The 22,070-nt window shown below is 42.1% G+C and overlaps 1 protein-coding gene across 2 annotated transcripts in view; it reads right to left on the minus strand.

Moving 5' to 3' along the window:
- LOC114661141 (centriolar coiled-coil protein of 110 kDa-like) overlaps positions 1-16,225 on the minus strand; it is a 72,433-nt gene extending 56,208 nt beyond the window's left edge. Inside the window, exons 1-2 of one of the 2 annotated variants that reach the window (XM_028814303.2) lie at positions 16,008-16,225; positions 12,185-12,337 (exon numbers count right to left, since the gene is read on the minus strand). In XM_028814303.2, the coding sequence (XP_028670136.1) occupies positions 12,185-12,328 (144 nt within the window). In that variant the 5' untranslated portion in view covers positions 12,329-12,337; positions 16,008-16,225. Of the gene's footprint in view, positions 1-3,264; positions 3,420-12,184; positions 12,338-16,007 lie in introns of those variants that run through there. The other variant, XM_051933398.1, reaches the window with a different exon arrangement.
- Positions 16,226-22,070: the final 5,845 nt, after the last annotated feature.

Below are 22,070 nucleotides of genomic sequence, written 5' to 3' on the forward strand. Positions count from 1 at the left end.
TGATGAACTGGTGCCCTGTCCATGGTTTGTTCCTGCCTTGTGCCCAATGCTAGCTGGGAGAGACTCCAGCAGACCCTTGAGCCGCTGCTCTACCCAGATGTCAAACTGTGCCCTCACCATTTGGAAATCCAGCACATCATAGTAAGTGGGTCTCCAGCATACAAAGAGTTTCGTGATTTCAAGACGTCTAGCACTCTTTTTGACTGCTTGTGAGTTGTAAGGACTTGAAAGAATGGTTGTACTGAATGTAGTGCCTTTCACATTCTGCATGACTGGAAACACTAAACAGACCACCAAACATCATAATAACCAATCATAATAAATGGTCTACAAAGGAACTTTTATCCATCCATTTTCTGGATCCACTTTTCTGAGAACAAGGATTCTGGGAGCTTGAACTGTTCCTGGAAAAATGGGACACAAGCCATAGATCTGTAGTAGATGGGACAAAACACTCATCCATCCATTCGTTTTCTGTAACAGCTTTTGCCATTACAGTGCCATTAGATTTGTGCAACCATTCCAGCAGTAATAGGTGCAAACGAAGAGGCAACTCTGGACTGGATGGCAGTCTATGGCACTGCAAACTCAACTAAACTGGAAAAAATCGAAAGGCCTCATCATCACAGGCCTGGAATCTCTTTTGGAAAAAAGGAAGAACACGCAGACTTTACATGGAGAGAACCAAGAGCTGTGACGTGGTCGTATTATTTTGGGAGTCACAGATACAGATAGATAGCTCACGATATTGTACACACACACACACACATGCTGTTTTATAAATACACTAGCATTTCAAAAGTTTGAAATTAATCAGAAATATTCAAGTTTTTGATAGAGGCTGGGAATATACGAAATTCATACTTTTTTTTTTTTTTTTTTTAAATAAAAGGTACCATAAAGTTTTAGCTTCCCCATGGAGACAAATAAATGAAAACTAATTAAACCGGTTTAAAAACATAGCCAAGACACTGCTGAAGTTTCAAATGACAGTTATTGTTTGAAATGACAGATTTATAATTTATTATTCACAAATGACAGCAATGCCCCATTACCAACAGCCACTACTCCAGTGTCCTAATGGTGAAATCTTTCATCTCATCCACAATTAAGTTGTCATGTGGCCAACACAATGAAACTTTCTCAAGAAATTCAAAGTCTGCCGTTGTCTTGCAAAATGAAGGTTATTCCATGTGACAGACTGTCAAAACACTGAAGAGATTTCATGCAATGGTGTCCACTAACTATCATGAGAGAAGATGAGAAACTGAATCTAACCGGGGTACGAGAAGAAGTGAAAGGCACAGGAGGACAAAAACATCACAGCGTGTAGTTTGAGAAACAGACGTCTTACGGGTGCTCGGTTGGTCACTTCCGTGTTTCATTTTGGCCATTTTTGAACCCGGAGTTGAATTTTAGGAATGCCAGTACCTTGCAACCCATGGAAAGATAACAGACTTGCTTTACTGAACAGAATAAAATGTTTGGGCAGTGCTAACACAATCACAAAGGCTTCTCTAATAACCAATTAGATTAGATTAGGTAAACTTTACTAAATTAGCATTCAACATGATTAATTATGAATGACCTAAAACAGTCCACCATTAGGACACTAGAGTAGTGGCTGCTGATAATGGGGCTTTGCAGTCATATGTGAATAATAAATTACAAATTACTCATTTCAAGTAATATTAGCCATTTGCAATATTAGTAACATATTAGCTCTATTTTTAAATAGTTTTAATGGTAGAGTGATACAAAGAGTATCAAAAAAGTATACATTTCTATCAAAAACATTAACATTTTTGGCTGATTCTAAACTTTTGACCACTCTCTGTGTGTGTGCATGTGTATTATATCTAGTGTTTTTATATATACTGTACTGTAGATATAGACAGTCAGACAGAGTGATAACTGACCATCTATCTGTCTGTCCAGAACCCACTGTTTAGAAAGAAAATGTACATATAGACATATTATATATTATATATTTATTCGTAGGTGCCTTAGATAAAACAGACATCATAAACAAAACTAAAGTACAAAATTTAAAACCAGACAGAGCAATTGCAGACGAAGAGAAAAAGCAGTCTTAAACAAATAAGTTTTACGTTTAGATTTGAAAATTGAGAATGAATCATTATATATATATATATATTATATATATATAATGTGTGTATAGTGTATATACACAAACACACAGACAGAGAGACCGTCCTGCTCGTGTGTTTAGAAAAAAAAATATAATGTACATATACATACATATCCATATATATTTTATTTTCTAAACACCTGAGCAAAAGGGTTTATACAAATTGATAGAGATAGATAGAATACCTTCCTATAGTATACCTATCAATACACACACATCCACATACATCTATACATACATACATATATATATATATATATATATATTAACATATACATACATATACTATATACATACATATACATATATACATAATATATATATTATATATATATATATATATATATATATATATATATATATACACACACATATACATACATTATACATATATACATATATACACATATATTATACACACACACATACGTACATATATACACATATATTATACACACACACATATATATACGTACATATATATACACATATATTATACACACACACACACATATATTATACATACATACATACATATATATATACGTACATATATATACACAAACAAACACAAAACACACACATACACACACATTATGAATGAAAGGGGGTACAGACAGATACAGATACAAATTCCAAAGCTTCGATAAGGCTGACGTGAAGAAAACAAACACATCTGAGAAAATACAAAGCATCAGTGGATGTCATTTGTTGTGTCAAAACGCACACAACTCAAATATTAAGAAATTGGCTAAAAAAGATCTTTTCAATTGTTGAGTTGTGCTGGGCAGATCCAGTGCACCTTTAACGTCGCCAGTGTAGTTGGCTCGCAAATTCTCCGTTTTTATCTCTAAAAAGACAAAATTAATGTTTTCATTCCCTATTTACATACACTGACGCCTATTCCCGTGTAATTTGCATAATGCAACTAAAACTTGAAGAAATTACGGGAACCCGCATTATTTCCCATCTACAGCAGCAGAAGTGAAAGAAAGAACAATCCGAGTACTGCACACATCGACACAATAAATGACATCCCTGACCACAAAAGCCTTCGAGGTTTCGACTGGGTGATGCCGCCGCTAGGTCTGTTTTTTCCCGCACTTACTCACCTACAGCTCCCCTAACGCCGACGGACAGTTCAACCGATCTCTGCTCCAGGAACCACTTCACTCACATCACAGTTTGCGATCACCTGCCAGGAGCTCCAGCAAACGCCGAGCGCCCACGCGACGGTAGCTTGTTGACTTAGTAGTAAGCAGGTAATTCCGACCTCCGTGGTAACCACGCAGCGAGCAAAGCAAACAGAGACGCGTGACAGCAACAGGCTGCAGCCACCTGTTCAGTCAGAACTCCGATTCTGCGCAGCTCCTGGTGACGTCCCGGCTGTATGTAAATCCTGTGTGCGTTTAGAAGTGAACATCTTTGACCAAATGAAGGTGTGACCGAATGCTGCTCGATTCGTTTGACATATGCGATTAGAAATATTCTTTCATATACTCGTATATGAAACATTACAATGTAAATATGTAATTCCTACATACTGTTCCACTTTTTTTTTTTTTTTAAATAACGCAGTTTCCTTTCCAATAAACCGCAACATACAGCCACATGCAACGTTTATAGCTTAAACTCGATTTTAAACAAAGAGGGATAAAGTGGTGCAGCAGTTAGTTCACACCTTAGTGATGCAGCATGCCCTATTTGAAATTTCATTTTTCAACCGGATGCTGTTAAGTTTAAGGTTTTGAACTTCAGACGCTTAGGTTGTGGATTCAGATCCTACTACAGACCCTGGACTGCCTGAATTGAAAAACAAAAGCAACAAAACTAATTGTATCTCAAATATAGCAAGCTGTAGAATAAAGGTGTGAATAATAATAATCATACATAGGGTCACATTAGGTGCCTTTCTTTTTCTGTTCATCTGTGTCAAAAAGCCACATTAAGTCAACTGAGATTCAATGTTGTATAACAATAAAGTGTGAAAACATCCAAGGGGTTGAAGCCTTAGTATAATATATATATATATACACATACATACATATACATATATTATATATATATATATACTATATATATATATATATATATATATGTTTATATATATACACACTCAGTATATATATATATATATATATATATATATATATAATATATATATAATATATATATTATATATATATATATACACATATACATACACACATACACAACAGCAGTAAGTAATTGCAACACAAACACTGACTTAATCAGTTTTAACGCAAAAAGATGCGGGCCACTAGGGTGGAGAAAAGAAGATCTGCTCAGGAAACAGCAAGCGCATCAACCTCTGAGCAAACAAATGATAAACGTACAGAGAAAGAGGAGGAGAACGAGGAATGCTCAAGTGGATTCGTGCAGTGCGCCGTTACTGGTTTCTTGTAATGTAATAAGTGTGGACCACCAGGAGGTGCACCGAAGCCCCAATCCGACACAGACAGGCATGAGACACAAGTTTAAGGCACACAAGTTTTTTCTATTTTTCTTTTTCCTCGTGGTAAACGCCTTTCCCAGTTTCCCACAAGTCTAGCACAGTCCCCAAGCACAGCACTACATAAATTTCTTCTTCTCTTTGTCCTCCTCCACTCCTTCAGACAAGCTTCGTCTACCTCCTCCCAACTCTGGCTCCCGGAGTAGTGACTTTTTGGCTCCTTTTATAAGGCACCCCAGAACTGCTCCAGGTGCTCGTTGTTCCACTTCTGAGTGTGGTGGAAGAACTGCCCATAAGGGCTCAGCAGCAGCTGCAGCAGCCCCTGGCAGCACCCACAGATCTCAACAGGGTGGCATCAAACTCCAGCTCCCATGGAGCCCTGTGGGAGTCTGAGGCACCACTGCAACCCACGGGGGGCTACCACCTAGAGCTCCAAGGGAGGTAATGCTCTGGATACGCTCCCTCCCTTGTTCCTTCCAGTGTAGGGGCGTCCCGGCCAGGCAAGGGCCCCCCGCTGTACGCCATACAATACCTTAACAAACACTTCTTTGGGTGCTTGTAAGACTTCCAAAGCATCAGTAAAGTGTTTCTTCATCTCTGCAATGTGGTCTACTAACAAAATTTGACTTTGGAGTGGCCTGAGGTGGTTTAACCGAGACACATTTTCTTTTGATATTACATATTTAGTATAAGACCTGTGAATCGTTCATATTAACAAGTCATTTTACCAGCATGCCAATATGCCACACAGCACAGAGATGAATAACCAACATACCGAGGTTTCAGAAGTGTCATGAAGGCCATTGTTAAGGTCTTGTTACATCAGAGCAAATGAGTAACGGATGCAGTTTTGAAGAACCTAAACTGCAGTGTTACCAAATTAATATAAGGGTTGGTGTGGCTGGTTAAGGAAGACCCATGGAGGGCAGCTTTCATTCATTCATCCAAAGGATTTCCCTCTACAACTCTCAAATCAGATGTGTCCCCTTACTCTCATTTTGGAATCTTGACCACACAAAGGGGTGGACAGATGTTTTCGGAGTGGCGAATCCAAATGTGTCAATAACGAAGACCCACAGACACCTTAGAGCAGGGGTCCTCAATCACAGTCCTGGAGGGCCGCAGTGGCTACAGGTTTTTTTATTCCAGCCAGTGTCCTAACTAGAACTCAGCTCTTGCTGATAATGAAACTTGGTATTTAACTCTAGGCCTTGTTAGCGCTTTCATTCATCAAAGACAAAGTTTAGTTACTTTACAGATCAGAGGTCCTCCATTACAGTTCTGGAGGTCCGCAGTGGCTGCAGGGTTTTACTTTAACCACTTTCTTAATTAGAACCCTTTTATTTACTACTAAAGCCATACATTTTTTGGGCTTAATTTTAGTTCTCTTGCATGTTACCATTCAGAACCCTTAAACTGCCTATTTAAGATTTCAGAAGCTGCATCTAAATTTTAATTGCTTCCTGTTTTCTTAATCAGACATTGGTTAATAAAGAGATGCAGATAACCAATAAACCAGCAGCTCTCCAGCTAACGTGCTTACCATGAAGTACCTGTGATAAAAAAAATGTTCAGAAATGAATGAGAGGGGAATGGGAAGGACCGTTAAGTTTAAATCTGTTCTGGTCCACAAAGCACATGAAGAATGTCCTCACAGAAGGAAACTCCATCCATCCATCATCCAATCCGCTGAATCCGAACAGGTTCACGGGGGTCTGCTGGAAGCCAATCCCAGCCAACAAAGGGCACAAGAAGGAACCAATCCCGGGCAGGGTGCCAACCCACCGCAGGACACACACAAACACACCCACACACCAAGCACACACTAGGGCCAATTTAGAATCGCCAATCTACCTAACCTGCATGTCTTTGGTCTGTGGGAGGAAACCGGAGCAACTGGAGGAAACCCACGCAGACATGGGGAGAACATGCAAACTCCATGCAGGGAGGATCCGGGAAGTGAACCCAGGTCCCCAGGTCTCCCAACTGCGAGGCAGCAGCACTACCCACTGCGCCACCGTGCCGCCCCAGAAGGAAACTCTACAGTGCAATTCAGATTGTCATGTCAGTCAGTCATCGTCCAACCCGCTATATCCTAACTACAGGGTCACGGGGGTCTGCTGGAGCCAATCCCAGCCAGCACAGGGAGCAAGGCAGGAACAAACCAGCCAGCCCACCGCACGTCACACACACCAAGCACACACCAGGGACAATTTAGGATCGCCAATGCACCAAACCTGCATGTCTTTGAACTGTGGGAGGAAACCCACACTAACACGGGGAGAACATGCAAACTCCACGCAGAGAGGACCCAGGCAAGCCAACTGAGGTCTCCTTACTGCGAGGCAGCAGCGCTAACACTACGCCACCGTGCTGCCCGCAATTCAAACTGCTCTCAGATAACTGCAAGCATTAACACGTCAAACAGTTCAATACCAAGTTTTATTACACTGGTCAACCAGCATTTTGCTACTGGGATTCTTTCATCTCTACTTTAACAAATTTCACTTGCTGACTCCAAATCTGAAAACCGTTTTCGTCCAGCAGCACGTCCCATTTTTTAGTTATACAGTAATGTTGCAGGTCTTGGACAACTAGCGTGACTGAACAGTAAAGGCGATGTGTTTCAGCATTTATGAAATAAGTTTGGTCTCGAGAAAAGTGAAGCCAAAATTAAGGAAGGTGTTTTTGTTGGCCCTGAAATGCGTGAACTGATGCTTGACGAGGAGTTGAAAAGGAAACTGAAGCCCACTGAATCAGCACCCTCGTTCATGCGGGTTGTCCAGAATTTTCTTGACAGTCACAGAGAAGAGAATTATGCTGAGCTTGAGGAGAATATGCTGAAAGTATATAAGCTTACGGAAGTCAGAATGTCACTGAAGACACATTTTTTACATTCTCATCTTGACTTTTTTCCACCAAATCTAAGCGATGTCAGAGATGAGCACGGGGAAAGATTTCATCAAGATATAACGGTGATGGAAAACCGATATCAGGGAAAATGTACCCCGAGCGTGATAGGTGACTACTGTTGGTTCATGCAAAGAGAGACGGATGTGCAGTAGAAGCATAACAGAAATTGCCTCAGACTGTTTTGAGCACAATGACCTCGCTTTTATATTGAGGTAAATTGACATAAATATGCTTTAACGTGTCTCTGGTATCGTCTTCTGGTTTGTTTTAAGAATAAACGCATTCAAACAATTTTGGTGGGACAGAGTCCAAACTCCAGATATTGTGTTGATATATTATATTGATATTCAAAAATGTCAAAAGGGCAATGATGTCAGTCAGTCAGTCATTGTCCAACCCGCTATATCCTAACACAGGGTCACGGGGATCTGCTGGAGGCAGGAACAAACCCCGGGCGGGGTGCCAGCCCACCACAGGGCACACACACACCAAGCACAATTTAGGATCTTTGGACTGTGGGAGGAAACCGGAGCAGACACGGGGAGAACATGCAAACTCCACGCAGGGAGGACCCGGGAAGTGAACCCAGGTCTCCTTACTGCGGGGCAATGATGTGTATCTGATGTGATGTGTAAATTTTAGTGACTGGCAATAATGATTAAATACTTTATTAATCCCAAAGGGAAATTCACAATGTATCTATCTATCTATCTAATGGATATAATGAGGTTATTAGAAATAAACTTGATGCATTAGGATTAAAAGTCAAGAAGGAGATAAAGAATTTAGGGGTAACTGTTGACTCTAATATGTGATTTAAAATTCAGGTCAATCAGATCACTTAAGAAATATAGCAAAAGTTAGACCTCTTATATCATTGAAAGATGCTGAGAAATGAGTTGACACTTTTGTTTTCAGTCGACTAGATTACTGTAACGCACTCCCCTCAGGACCACCCAAAAAATGACATCAATCGATTGCAACGAGTGCAGAATGGAGCTGCTAGAATCTTATCTAGGAAAAGAAAATCCGAGCACATCACCCCAGTTTTGATTTCACTACACTGGTTACCTGTGTCATTCAGAATTGACTTTAAAATACTGCTTATGGTTTATAAAGCCTTAAATAATCTCACTCCATCTTATATTTCGGAATGTCTGACATCTTATATTCCAAATCGTAACCTTAGATCTTCAAATGACTGCCTGCTCATAATCCATCCATCCATCCATTTTCCAACCCGCTGAATCCGAACACAGGGTCACGGGGGTCTGTTGGAGCCAATCCCAGCCAACACAGGGCACAAGGCAGGAACCAATCCTGGCAGGGCGCCAACCTACCGCAGGACACACACAAACACACCAAGCACACAGTAGGGCCAATTTAGAATCGCCAATCCACCCAACCTGCATGTCTTTGGACTGTGGGAGGAAACCGGAGCGCCCGGAGGAAACCCACGCAGACACGGGGAGAACATGCAAACTCCACGCAGGGAGGACCCAGGAAGCGAACCCAGGTCCCCAGATCTCCCAACTGCGAGGCAGCAGTGCTACCCACTGCGCCACCTTGCCTCCCCTCTGCTCATAATTCTGAGAGCTAAACTTAAAAGAAGTGTTGAGGTGGCCTTCTGCTGTTATGCACCTCAAATCTGGAATAACTGACTGATAGGAATTTGCCAGGCTGATATGGTGGAGCACTTTAAAACACACTGCTTGAAAACACATTACTGTAACATGGCTTCTCATAGCTTCATTTTAGTTTAATCCTGATATTCTGTATATGCATTTTATTATCATTATCATTCATGGTGTCTCCAAAATCCATACTAACCCCTACTCTCTCTGCTGTTCTTTTGTTCAGTTTTCTGTGATGGTGATCTGTGCCACCACCACCTGATCAAAGCACTGTGATGTCCCTCCATTGATGGATTAAAAGCCAGAAGTCCACGTGACCATCATCATCAAGTTCTTCCATGAGAACCCTGAATACCATGAGGACTGATTGAGGTCATTTATGTGAGGTAGAATGCCTAGAGGGGGCTGGATGGTCTCATGGCCTCAGGACCCCTGCAGATTTTAATTTTTCTCCAGCTGTCTGGAGTTTTTTTGTTTTTTTCTGTCCTCCCTGGCCATCGGACCTTCCTTTTATTCTATGTTAATTACTGTTCTCTTATTTTAATTCTTATTTTGTCTTTTTTTTCCCCTCTTTCTTAATCATGTAAAGCAGGGGTGTCAAACTCCAGTCCTGGAGGGCCACAGTGGCTGCAGGTTTTCACTCTAACCACCTTCTTAATTTGTGACCTGTTTTTGCTGCTAATTAACTTTTTTTTCCTAAGATTCAATTAACTCGGCTCAGACCCCTTAGTTCTTTCTATTTCCTTAACCAGCAGCCAAACAATAATGAGATACAAAATGAGCAAACAGGTGACCAGCTAACCACATTATCTGAACATAAAGGAAGGTGACGGTCTCAGTAAGGTTGATCTCTCTGGTCAATAATCAGAAAAAGAAAATCAACAATTTGGGGAATGTCTGCTGTAGCAGAATGAGAGCAGCAGCAAGCCATGGAATTAAGTAACAGGTTTAATTAACAGCAAGAATTGGCTTCTCATTAAGAAACTGGTTGAAGTGAAATTGGTTGGAGTTTGAAACCCCAGTTTAGCTGATCATCTGTTGGCTCCTCGTTTCACATCTCTTTTCTGTTTAACTACCATTTAATGAAAAGAAAGAATCAATTTAGAGGACCAAATCCTTAAAGACCAGGCTATTAAAATGAAGGGAAAAGGAGTTAATTAGCAGTGAAAACTGGTCACTGATTAGGAAACGGGTTAGAATGAAAACCTGCAGCCACTGCGGCCCTCCAGGCCCAGAGTTCGACACCCGTGACGTAAAGCACTTTGAGCTCCATTATTTGTATGAAAATGTGTTACAGAAATAAATGTTGTATCTCAAAAATCTGACGTGCTAGCTTAATTCCGATTTCATATAAGAAATCAGTTTTAAGAAACTTAATAAAGAGCTGCTCTGAAGTACCCAGTTGCAAACAAAAAACATGTTTTTGTAGACCAGTGTTATCAGCATGGACTACTTTCTAATTAGAAAAACCTGCAGCCACTGCGGCCCCCCAAGGACTGTAATCGAGGACCCCTGCCTTAGAACGTTCACTCCTCTGTTACCAGATGCCATTGGCCTCTTTTGGGGTCTTTTAGGTGATGTTTTTGAGGTGGCAGTGCTGAATTCCACCATGTCAATAATGACCAATGATGCCCCTTCACTGATTCAGGTACTTTGCACATCAGCTTTGGGATGAAGTTTTGAGGTATGGCAGCTCAATCTCGCAGTGATAATATTATCCCTGAGGACAGCTCAGAAGTTCAGTGTAGCGCCTTGTCAAGCTTTGTCAGTGCTATGGTACCCTCGGTACCCCTTTGTTACCAGGTGCCCTTACACCTTTTCTGGGTCTTTGACATCTCAGATACATGAACGGATGTTTTAAAATGTGGGTGCCAACTTTTAATTGCAATCGTATGGACCTTAGGGACACCTCGAAAATGTAATGAGGCCACCATGACACCCTCGGCACGTTTCTGTTGTTCTACTCATCTTGTAACCTTACCACACAAAGGCTTCACTTGATATTTTCAGGTGGCTGAAATTCCTTTGTACTGACCCTACAAACATACAAAAGTTAACACGGGGTGCCCCTGCCCCCTTGGCACTCCTATTAGAAGGTATGAACCTTTATGGGAGATGGCCGGCTGTTCATCCCAGCCAATACCCCCAGGCCACCAGATGGAACCCTCCCTGTAGCATGGAAGTGCCCCAAAGACCAGCAGGGAATTATGGACAATGGAGTTTTTATTCCCAACCCTGCTGGACACCGTGGGGCCCACCAGAGGATGCTGCAGGGAGGCTCAAGGACTTGTACATGCCCTATAACCCGGAAGTACGTCATGATCACATGACCAGAAGGAACAACGTGCTTCCGGGTTGAAGAAAAGGACTTTTTATCTGACCTGGAAGTGATAAGGAATCATGGACTGTAGGATTGGAAACACTTCCGGGTCAGGGAATATAAAAGGACTGTGGGAAAGCCCAGACGCTGAGCTGAGCTGGGAGGTAGGGTGGCGAAGTGTCTGGGAGAGGAGGATTGATTATTGATTATTGATTAGTGTACTTGTATGTGTAGTGTGGAGTGGAGGGTGCTTTACGCACAGTATTATTATAAAATAAATAATAATTATAGATTTACCAGGTGGTTCAAGGGAGCTCTAGCGCCCCCTACTGCTACACCTTTCTACTCATTTTGGACTTTTTTTTACTTCACAAAGACATAAGAAGGTATTTCAAGATGGCTGTACAGAATATCATTGCAAAGGCAGTGACTCTTGGGAGAGATAAGAGGAACAAAGTGGGCATCATGTCACGCTCAGAAAGTTTCTGTTAGAAGACGGGTGTTTCCTTATTCGCCTGAAAACGGCTCCTCACACTTTCTCGTGTTCATCCTCATTTCCATTTACCTTCCAGGTAGCTGAGACAAAACACCCCCCTTGACGTCTCACATCTACGTGGTCACACAAGCTCATGCTGGTCATAAGGGATCCCCTCCACCCCACCTCTCCCCCATGACGTTGAGCACACACTTACCACGGGTGCTAGGACTGCCATTCCATGGAACTGGATGAGGGACAGTCGTGCCTGCTGGCAGGCATCAGGGGATTGTGGCCTTCCTTCTCCTTGGAGATGAGCCAAGTGCTTCATGCAGAATTCTTCATAATCTTCCATCTTCATAACAGGGAACTGTATAAACAAAATGAAAAAAAAAAAGAAATGTTGGTATGTCAGATCAGGGAGTACAGCATGGGAATGAACAAAAATGGATGCACGCCTGAGGAGATTATCTACCTGCATCCAGCCACCATGAGGAAAGCAAAACCAAAAAAAAATCCAGAACCAATAGCAATCCAACTGAAACGTACTATACGATGCAGAACGGGGTTGCCAAAGACATGTCCGAAACTGCACGATGAATGCGGGTTTAAGCCAGGGACAGAATCATCAATGACACAACATGCTGCAGGCTTCATTGAGAGGTGAAGCAAAGTGCTTGTCATGGCAGCTGAAACACATCCCAATCAGGTAGTTCCAGTCTCCTGGCCCTTGTGGCGTATTGTCTCAGTGACTCCATTTTATTGTTAAATGTTCCCTTCATGCCGGAATGTTAGGTGTGCTGTCACGTGGGGCTCAATATGAAAGGCACTATATACCCATATGTTGGCTGAATGCAACTAGTCTACCGTTGTACCCCTCATCACATAACAGGAAGAATGGAACAAGAATTAAGGGGTTCCCCAACCAGATGATTTGCCAGAGTTACCCCATTTTAAAGATTGCTGCTAACTTTTCAACTGCTAAAAACATGCAAGGTCTTCTCACCACAATAACCAATCCACGTATTCATGTTCTTGTTACCATCCAGCCATCCATGATCAAAACGGCTTAATCGAGATCAGGACCCTGGAAGCAATGGGAACAAAGGCTGCAACTACCATTAAACACTGACAAGCTGACAGAGATGGGAGTAGATTCATACCTGGTGGCATGGATCGTGGACTATCTTACAGACAGACCTCAGTATGTGTGTCTCGGGAACTGCAGGTCTGACATGGTGGTCAGCAGCACAGGAGCGCCACAGGGGACTGTACTTTCTCCGGTCCTGTTCAGCCTATATACATCGGACTTCCAATACAACTTGGAGTCCTGCCACATGCAAAGGTTCGCTGACAACACTGCTATCGTGGGCTGCATCAGGAGAGGGCAGGAGGAGGAGTATAGGAACTTAATCAAGGACTTTGTTAAATGGTGCGACTCAAACCACCTACACCTGAACACCAGCAAAACCAAGGAGCTGGTGGTGGATTTTAGGAGGCCCAGGCCCCTCACGGACCCTGTGATCATCAGAGGTGACTGTGTGCAGAGGGTGCAGACCTATAAATACCTGGGAGTGCAGCTGGATGATAAACTGGACTGGACTGCCAATACTGATGCTCTGTGTAAGAAAGGACAGAGCCGACTATACTTCTTTAGAAGGCTGGCGTCCTTCAACATCTGCAATAAGATGCTGCAGATGTTCTATCAGACAGTTGTGGTGAGCGCCCTCTTCTATGTGGTGGTGTGCTGGGGAGGCAGCATTAAGAAGAAGGACGCCTCACGCCTGGACAAACTGGTGAGGAAGGCAGGCTCTATTGTAGGCACGGAGTGGGACAGTTTGACATCCGTGGCAGAGCGACGGGCGCTGAGCAGACTTCTGTCAATCATGGAGAATCCACTGCATCCACTGAACAGTATCATCTCCAGACAGAGGAGCAGTTTCAGCGACAGACTGCTGTCACCGTCCTGCTCCACTGACAGACTGAGGAGATCGTTCCTCACCCACACTATGCGACTCTTCAATTCCACCTGGGGGGGTTAACGTTAACATTATACAAAGTTATTGTCTGTCTGTACACCTGCATTTTTATTACTCTTTAATTTAATATTGTCTTTATCAGTATGCTGCTGCTGGAGTATGTGAATTTCCCCTTGGGATTAATAAAGTATCTATCTATCTAAACAGGGCATCGCAATATTGCAGGGCACACCTAAAGGAGAGTGTGGTGGTCGGAAAACCACGATGAGTTCAAAGGTCGAGAGTGAACAGCAATTATTTATATATATTAGGAGACAATCATTTTTAAAAGCATTCTGTCAAGACTAAACTAGCTAACCTTGTAACATCCACTTGAAGAGAACCCCAATAATGAACCCCATATCCCACTGGTCCTCCCATTCCACCCTAAGACTCCTTCTCTCCCCGCAGTTCATCAAACAACATATTTCCCAATCTTGCAGACTGATCCTTCCACAGGAGCTTTTCATCTTAACCCACCCCTTGATCTTTCTTTGGCGACCACCTAACCCATGCAAGCTTTTCGTCCACAGCTCAATAGACAGATAGGAGAGACACATTACCACCTCCAGGCACTCTTCAAGTGACACTGTGGCTCCTGCCACTACTCAAAGAATGTCACCAACAGTCAGATCCCTTGTATCCAGTATCGCTGGTAAATTCGGCATTAAAAAACAGGCTAAAAATCATGTTTACTGCAAATCTTGTAGGACGTGTCCTGCCATCTACGCAGGTGAAACAGGGAGGTGGCTTGCAGACCATTCTGGGGGGGTCCACGTTTGAGCCAATGAGATCAAAGACCTCACAAAACCAATGTAGCCACACAGATTGCTCTGTCTGTGTTCTTTCCCAGGGCTTCAAAGAAAATCAGAAGAAGCTCAACTCAACTCATTATCACAGATTTCTCCAGGTCTTAAGGACTAAATTGTCAGTTATTATTGCTTTCTATTCACTTGCCTATTACTTATTATTTATGTATCTATTTACAGTGTAGTACAGTTGCTTACATGTCTTGCATTTATCCTCTGTTTATGTATATGTTGCACTGCAGTCCTGGAGAACATTATTTTGTGTCACTGTATGCTGCAATACTTTGTTTATGAACGGTATGACAATAAAGCCCTCCATCTTCTCGAATGGCAGCTTTTTGTGACCTCTTCTAACCTTTTCTCCTTTCATCTGTCCCGGCTTTGTTCCCTCCTTCCTCGCCTATATTTGTCACCTACTCTTTGCTTTTTCGTGGCACACCTGATGAAGGCTGTACTGGCGAAACGGTGTGTTCTTTGACATTCTTTCCTTTACAGGGTGGAAATAACCCTCCCGACTGCATGCCTGCTGCCTATCCGACGTTTCTAAATTTGCCCGATACGCGTAAGTGTGCCCTGCGTTCCCACTACGGTCCAGATAGGCTCCACCCCTTTCATCTATACATGTATAATAGGGTTTTGAAAACGGGTGAGCAGCATTTTCTTGTTTCGTCCCTTTCATTTTCCCGTTATAACACCGATACTGCGCTTGTCTGGAATGAATGTGAATTTTTGAATAAGACAGTCAGAAAGAGTTAGCGCCGAAGCCTCACAACTAAAATTCTGATCCGATCGCGCTTTGTAAAGAATTTGCACCCCCACATCCCCCATTTGTAAGACACCTGCTCTCTTCTCACCTCCCAAAGACGTGCATCCTTTCGCTCTGCTCTTTATGAATCTGAGTGTGTGTCCGAATATGCCCTGGGATGCTCAAGTACCCCGTCCAGGTTTGGTTGCTCAAAGCCGACGGGATACCCTTCGGCCCCGGCGATCCAGAAGCAGATTGACCTGATTCGAACTTTGGTAAATACTTAATCATGACAGAAGGCAACGGACAGCGATATCACACACGTGAAAGAGACCGAACACGGGCGGCCTGCGCGGGGGCTCCACTACGGCAACGCACAAAGGCCGTCCGTTGCGCTAACCCGGTCGGAAGCAGCATCAGTGTATAAGCAGCTGCTACTGATCGCTAACGTCCAAAGGATTCTCTTACCCGCAGATGTCAAAGCACGTGTGCTCTCGTCCTCCGATTGAACGGCCTCGCGACAATGGCACAGGTACTCCTTCTTTTATGCAATATGGCTTGAAATACTTGACGGTCTTCAGCGAGCACGATGAAACCCCTGGAAATTCGTCCGTTTATGAGGTAAATAGCAACACACCCCGCCTCTCGGAAGCCGCCATCTTTCGGCGGCAACACCGCCTCCTAGCAACGCGAAATCCCGCCCTCTACTAATAATTCCAGTTTGGGCTTGGACGTCGGGTTGTGATTGGCTACTGCCATCGAAGTGGGCCGATCCTTTCGAACAAAAGCTTCGCCCCTGGTAAGACTGCAGGATTCCGTTGAGTTCTTCGGGAAAACACCTCAAGGGAAAAAAAAAAAAATCAGAATCAAATCAAATCAAGAAATGTGCGTGGATATAAAGAACCGAAGCACGATTCTATATTGATAAGTAACGATTTATTAACTATTGTATTAAGACTGTATATTAGTAAAACTACACAATACAAGAAACGCTGTCAGGCTTTAATATTATGTAAAAATAATTTTAAATAATAATGTCAGTGGCACGGCAGCAATAGTCGTCAGCGGTGGCTTGAATCCCGGTACCGTGACTGTATAACCGGTCTATGAGTAGAACTGTCACCTGTTTATGTTCAAAAGCACAAAAAAGAAAACGAATACTTAGGAAATTAAAATAAAAATGTATAGATGTTGTGTATTCAAAAACAAATGATAAGAAAAAAGGAATATAACTGAAAAAATAATCAAAAATTTAAACAAATGAAAAAATATACTGCAACTAAATAATTAGAAATACAAAGGTTAACTCTAAAGTATGTTTCTAAAACAGAATCAACATGATCTGTTTATGTTCCCAATAAGGTTGCAGAAATGGTTTTCCGGTGAAAACAAAATGAGGCATATTGAAATAAGGACGTATCCACCTTAATAAAATGACACGTGTCTGCTTGTCTGTCTGTGTGTCCATTCGGTCACTAGGTTTCTGTCATTCCAACAGATGGCGCATCACAACCATTTGTAGTAATACAATCCATTGCATTTGTCATTCCACCAGATGGTGCGTCACAAATATCAACACTGTTTTTACAAATCCTGTAGTACTATTTGTGGTTCAAAAATGAGAAATTTGACTTCTTCATCTTCAAATGTGAGATTAATTTTGTAGGGGATGTGAACATAATTCAAACATTTCTATGTCCTGTACCAGCAGAAAAAGACAGGGAAGCACTGATTTAAACAATATCTGTAGTTACAGGTGATGTAACTGAAACAAAAACAATGATAATTTATTCAGTGACAAATGAACAGATACACCATATCCATCTGTGGGAAAAGTTAAGTCCACCATTGACTCCGATAGCTGGCATTGCCACTTCAAGTACTATAGGCATTTCCCGTGAACTATCCCAGCACTCACTGATGTCGACTGGTTGAACATTGTTTCTTTGACCTTTCCATGCAGAAATCTTTTAGCTGTGTGATGTTTGGGGGGGGGTTGGATCTTACATGTGCAGCCCATTTCAAATCCCCCCCAGTGGAATCTTGATGGGATTCCAATCAGGGCTTTGACTCAGCCATCCCAGAACCCCCCCATTTCAATCTTTTTGGCTATTCCTTGGTAGATTTACTGGTGTGATTTGGGTAATGGTCAAGTTACAAGGTCCATTTTTCTGCTGAGCTTTAATCTTCTTATAGATGGTCTCATAATATCCTCAAGCACCCTCCGGTATAGTGAAGGATTCCCAGTGGATTCTGTGATGGTGAGCTCATGTGTGGATGAGGCAATCTTTAAGAGCTTTGTGTTGGAGCTGTGTAAAAACAAGATTATATACACAGAACGTACCTGTGCATCGGGACATGTGGTGTGCTGAAAGGCAAGTATACATATATAGATAGCTTACAGGGACTTATACTGCGTGTATATTGTTTATTTTAATTTATATCTGAGTACAGTACATTGAGGTTTGTCTCTGCTGTCCAGTTTTCTTGCCACAAACACAGACCAGGCTAAATAGTAACTATGAATTAGTGTAGGTGCAAACATTAGAGAGCCCTGCAATGGACTGACGAGCCACCCAGGGTTCTTCTTTGTGCCTTGTGGCTAATGCTGCCTGGATAATCTACACTCCCTGCCGCTGTGAACTGGATTTGGTGGATTTATAACTGAAGGATGATTAAGAGAATGCTGGGTTTGCCCAAGTGAAAGTGACTTACACTTGACTTATTATTAAATCATAGAACCACCATGTGCTTTGTGCTACACTAACGTAACTGATCTGACAGTGCAACCTTGACCATCAGGCAGTGACGTTACGTACAGAGCGGCTTTAGCCCTCTTATGCCTTTCTGGATGACAGGCCCACATCACTTGATCATCTCCACCAGATTTGTTAAACATTTGGTGAGGATGTCACACTCATGACCAATTCACACATTTTTCTCGTATACAAAGTGTAAGCAAAGTATCGTAATCATCCAAAGGTTCAATGTCGAGATTTTGATCAATCTCGATGTTTTAGACCTCCCAGAGTCCTAAAATACCATTTTTGGAATGATGTCTGTGTGTGTGTGTGTAAACACGATAACTTGAGTACGCTTTCACTTAGGTCAACCAAATTTTGCATACAAGTATTAGGTTACAAAACATAGATTTCTATCAATGTTTAGGCTATTTCCACTAACCTGAAGTGATTCTTTACCTTTTATTAAAGGTGGTGTTGATAACAACAGTCAAAACCTACTAGGAATGTGCTCTTCTTCATGGCCTTCTTTATGTCACATCTGCCTGTCTTCCATGATAGGCAGGGCTTTTAGTTCTACTGCTCCTCAGCTTTGGAATTCCATCCATCCATTTTCAAATGCGTTTATCCTGAGCAGGGCTATCCTGGCAAACATCGGGCACCAGGGTGAGCTCTTTCTACAAATGCCAATTTGCCTCGCCTGCATGTCTTTGGATTGTGGGAGAAAACCCAAAGAGACATCTGGAGAACATGCCAACTCCATGGAATGAGCACCCGGGATGTGAACCCTGGCATCTTGGATGAGAGGCAGCAGCGTTACCCTCTCTCCAGAATTCCCCTCATACATTAGAACTTTCTTATTTGTTCCGATTAACTATTTATTGTAATAGGTGTATGTCCAGGGTGCGCAACGTCGGTCCTGGAGGGCCACAGTGGCTGCATGTTTTTATCTCATCTCATTTTTTTAATGGGAAGTCAATCATTGCTGACAAAGCACCTTTGGCTCAAGTGACATTTTAGTGCTTCATTTTGGGGGTCTTGCTTGTTAACATTTCCCACTCTTAATTGCATATTTTAATCGTAAACAGCTATTTTCCCTTTTTTAATGGCTCCTTCAGTGGTGGCTCGTAGCTAAAATTAGTGGGGGTTCTGCTCCAGAAAATTTTTAGCCTTTGTTTTAAAATTGTGTAAAAGGAAACAAACATGTATAAAAAGAAAATTTATTCAGAAACTTGATAAAATCCTAAAAGAACAAAATCAAACGTTTCTTACTTACTATATCCTAAATTGTTACAGTTCAAGCTTGATCTATTCATTTGAAAATGAAATCCATTCTTCTTGTTTTAATTTGCGCAAAAAGACCAGTAATTTTCTCCTTGATCTCTGGATGACAACTGAGGAAATTTTTCTCCATTGAAAGCAGGGGTCGGCACTGTAGGAGCGACAGTGCTCTCTCTCCCTTGCGTGCTGCTTCCTATGTGCGCATGCGCACAACAGCCAAACACCACGCCGCTGGAACTGTGAAGTGCACAGTTCCATACAAAGACTTTTGTATCTTTTTCATAAACTGGGGGATGGCTGCTGACATTAAGCTTAAGGATTATATATTGTACAAGTATAAAGAAAGAATTAAAGAAAAAAGGAATCATTATATTAAATGTTATCGATAATATCAAGCGGAAATAGGGGTGCTGCAGTTCCACAGTGGCTATACCCGAGCCGCCACTGGGCTCCTTATTAGCAATACATTGCAAATGACAAAGGAGCCAGCAATTCTCCATCTAACTTGTCCTTATTGACACCTGTGAGGAGTCACCATGAACTATCTGGTTTGATAAAATATTTGGAAGGAAACTGAAGGGAAAAAGTTAAGGACTGAGAACTCCTCACCCATTCAAGGATTCAAACCATTTGGATGACATCCTTGGAAAGGAGAAAAAAACAAACTACGACATGAGAATAAGCTGACATGGCAGAGTTAAAACACTAAGAAGCCACAAAATTAAATAAGATCTGTCACTGGCAAGGAATGGTGTCTAATTAAGCAACTGGGCTGAAACAAAAACTTGCAGCTACTGCGGCCCACCAGGACCGACACTGCTCACCCCTGGTGCAGGTTGGATTCACTTATTTATGCATTTCTCTATATATTATAAAAAAAAATCTTGTAAGGAGATGTGATTTTCTCAGAGACACTTTAACATCCTGCGATACAAGGCAGTGTGACAAAAGGACAGCTGCTGTACAGGCTTTTAAATGATCCAAATGCTGCACAACATGCAGATCACACAGCATGGCAGCAGCAGCAAGCCAACAGCTGATAGAGCAAAGAGGAGCTAAAAAAATATATTTGTTTCCCATTGTATCACCGTTTAAGAGGGGGGTTTCGAAGGAGCTACCGCATCTCCTTAGTGTGCGTTCAGCCCCCCTCTTCACAACACAAGAGGCAGAGACACAAAGTGGCTAGCATGTAGCGTGCCTCTGGGGTTGGAGGGGGTGGGCAAGCGAAGCGAGCAGGAGGCAAAGCCCACTAGTATTTCTAATGGTACTGTTGTATGGTTTCATCTTGTAATGAGCCCATGAGTGTCTAGCATAATTAAATACAGTTTATTATTAATTATTATTAAAGGCAGAGCTTCAAAGAAAAAGACCATAACTGAAACTGGCAAATAAAAAGAGAAGGTTAAAATGTGCAAAAGAGCACAGACACTGAACAGAAGATTACTTGAAAAGCAGTGGCATGGCCAGCATAGCCAGAGTCGTCTTTTCCCTGTTTAAGATGTCACTAGGATTTGGAGTCAACTGAGGACCTGTAAGGAGTTGTGTTTCTCACACGACACACTCCATCATCCTTCTCCTCTTATGCAGTTGTCCATCTCGGCCTTCCCCTTCGTGTTCTGTCCTGGTCAGATCCCGTTTGCCTTTTATTTCCCCCCTAATACAAAACAGACACCATGAAATCTTCAGTTTAATGCCAGTCTGTCACATGAAATATCCTTTATTCTGAAAAAAAAAATGTTTCTTGAGACAGCTATTTTATTTGGGCCATTTTTGCACCCTGAACTGAACTTTAGGAATGCCAATACTTTGCAATGCAACAACAAAGGTTTCTCTAATAACCATTTCACTGATCACTCCTACCACTTTCTTTTATGTGGACTCGTTTCCTGGACACTTTTTATCAGTATGCTGCTGCTGGAGTATGTGAATTTCCCCTTGGGATTAATAAAGTATCTATCTATCTATCCATCCTTTAACCACATCCAATTAAGGACAAGCTAAGGGACTTGACTATTAGCAGGGCCATCTTAACAGCATTATAAGCCCCTGGGCAAAGCAGTCCACTGGGGTCCCTACCTACACAACCACTCAGCAAGTCACCCAGCATTCCCAATGCTTTAAGACGGCCCTTACTGTTAGGACACTGAGGGAGTGGCTGCTGAAACCTGGACCATATGTGAATAATACATTTTTAAAAAGCAGTCATTTCAAGCAATAATTGCCATTTGAAACACTATTAGTGTTCTTTTAGATCAAATGAATGTTATCATAATAAAAATGGCATCAATGTCTACCAAAAACATCAACATTTCTGGGTGGTTCCAAACTCTAAATTCTTGTACTCACTTCCAAAGCACTTAATGTCCCAACACCTTCATACAGCACTGATCTTTTAACTATTTACACTCCCCCTCGTTCTCTAAGATCTCTCAATTCTAAGGGTCTTCACATACCAGGAGAGGGGAGGCAGCATTTAACCAATGGCACCAAAATTATAAAATAATCAGAC

This window comes from Erpetoichthys calabaricus, chromosome 11, assembly GCF_900747795.2.
Source record: "Erpetoichthys calabaricus chromosome 11, fErpCal1.3, whole genome shotgun sequence".
NCBI lineage: Eukaryota > Metazoa > Chordata > Cladistia > Polypteriformes > Polypteridae > Erpetoichthys > Erpetoichthys calabaricus.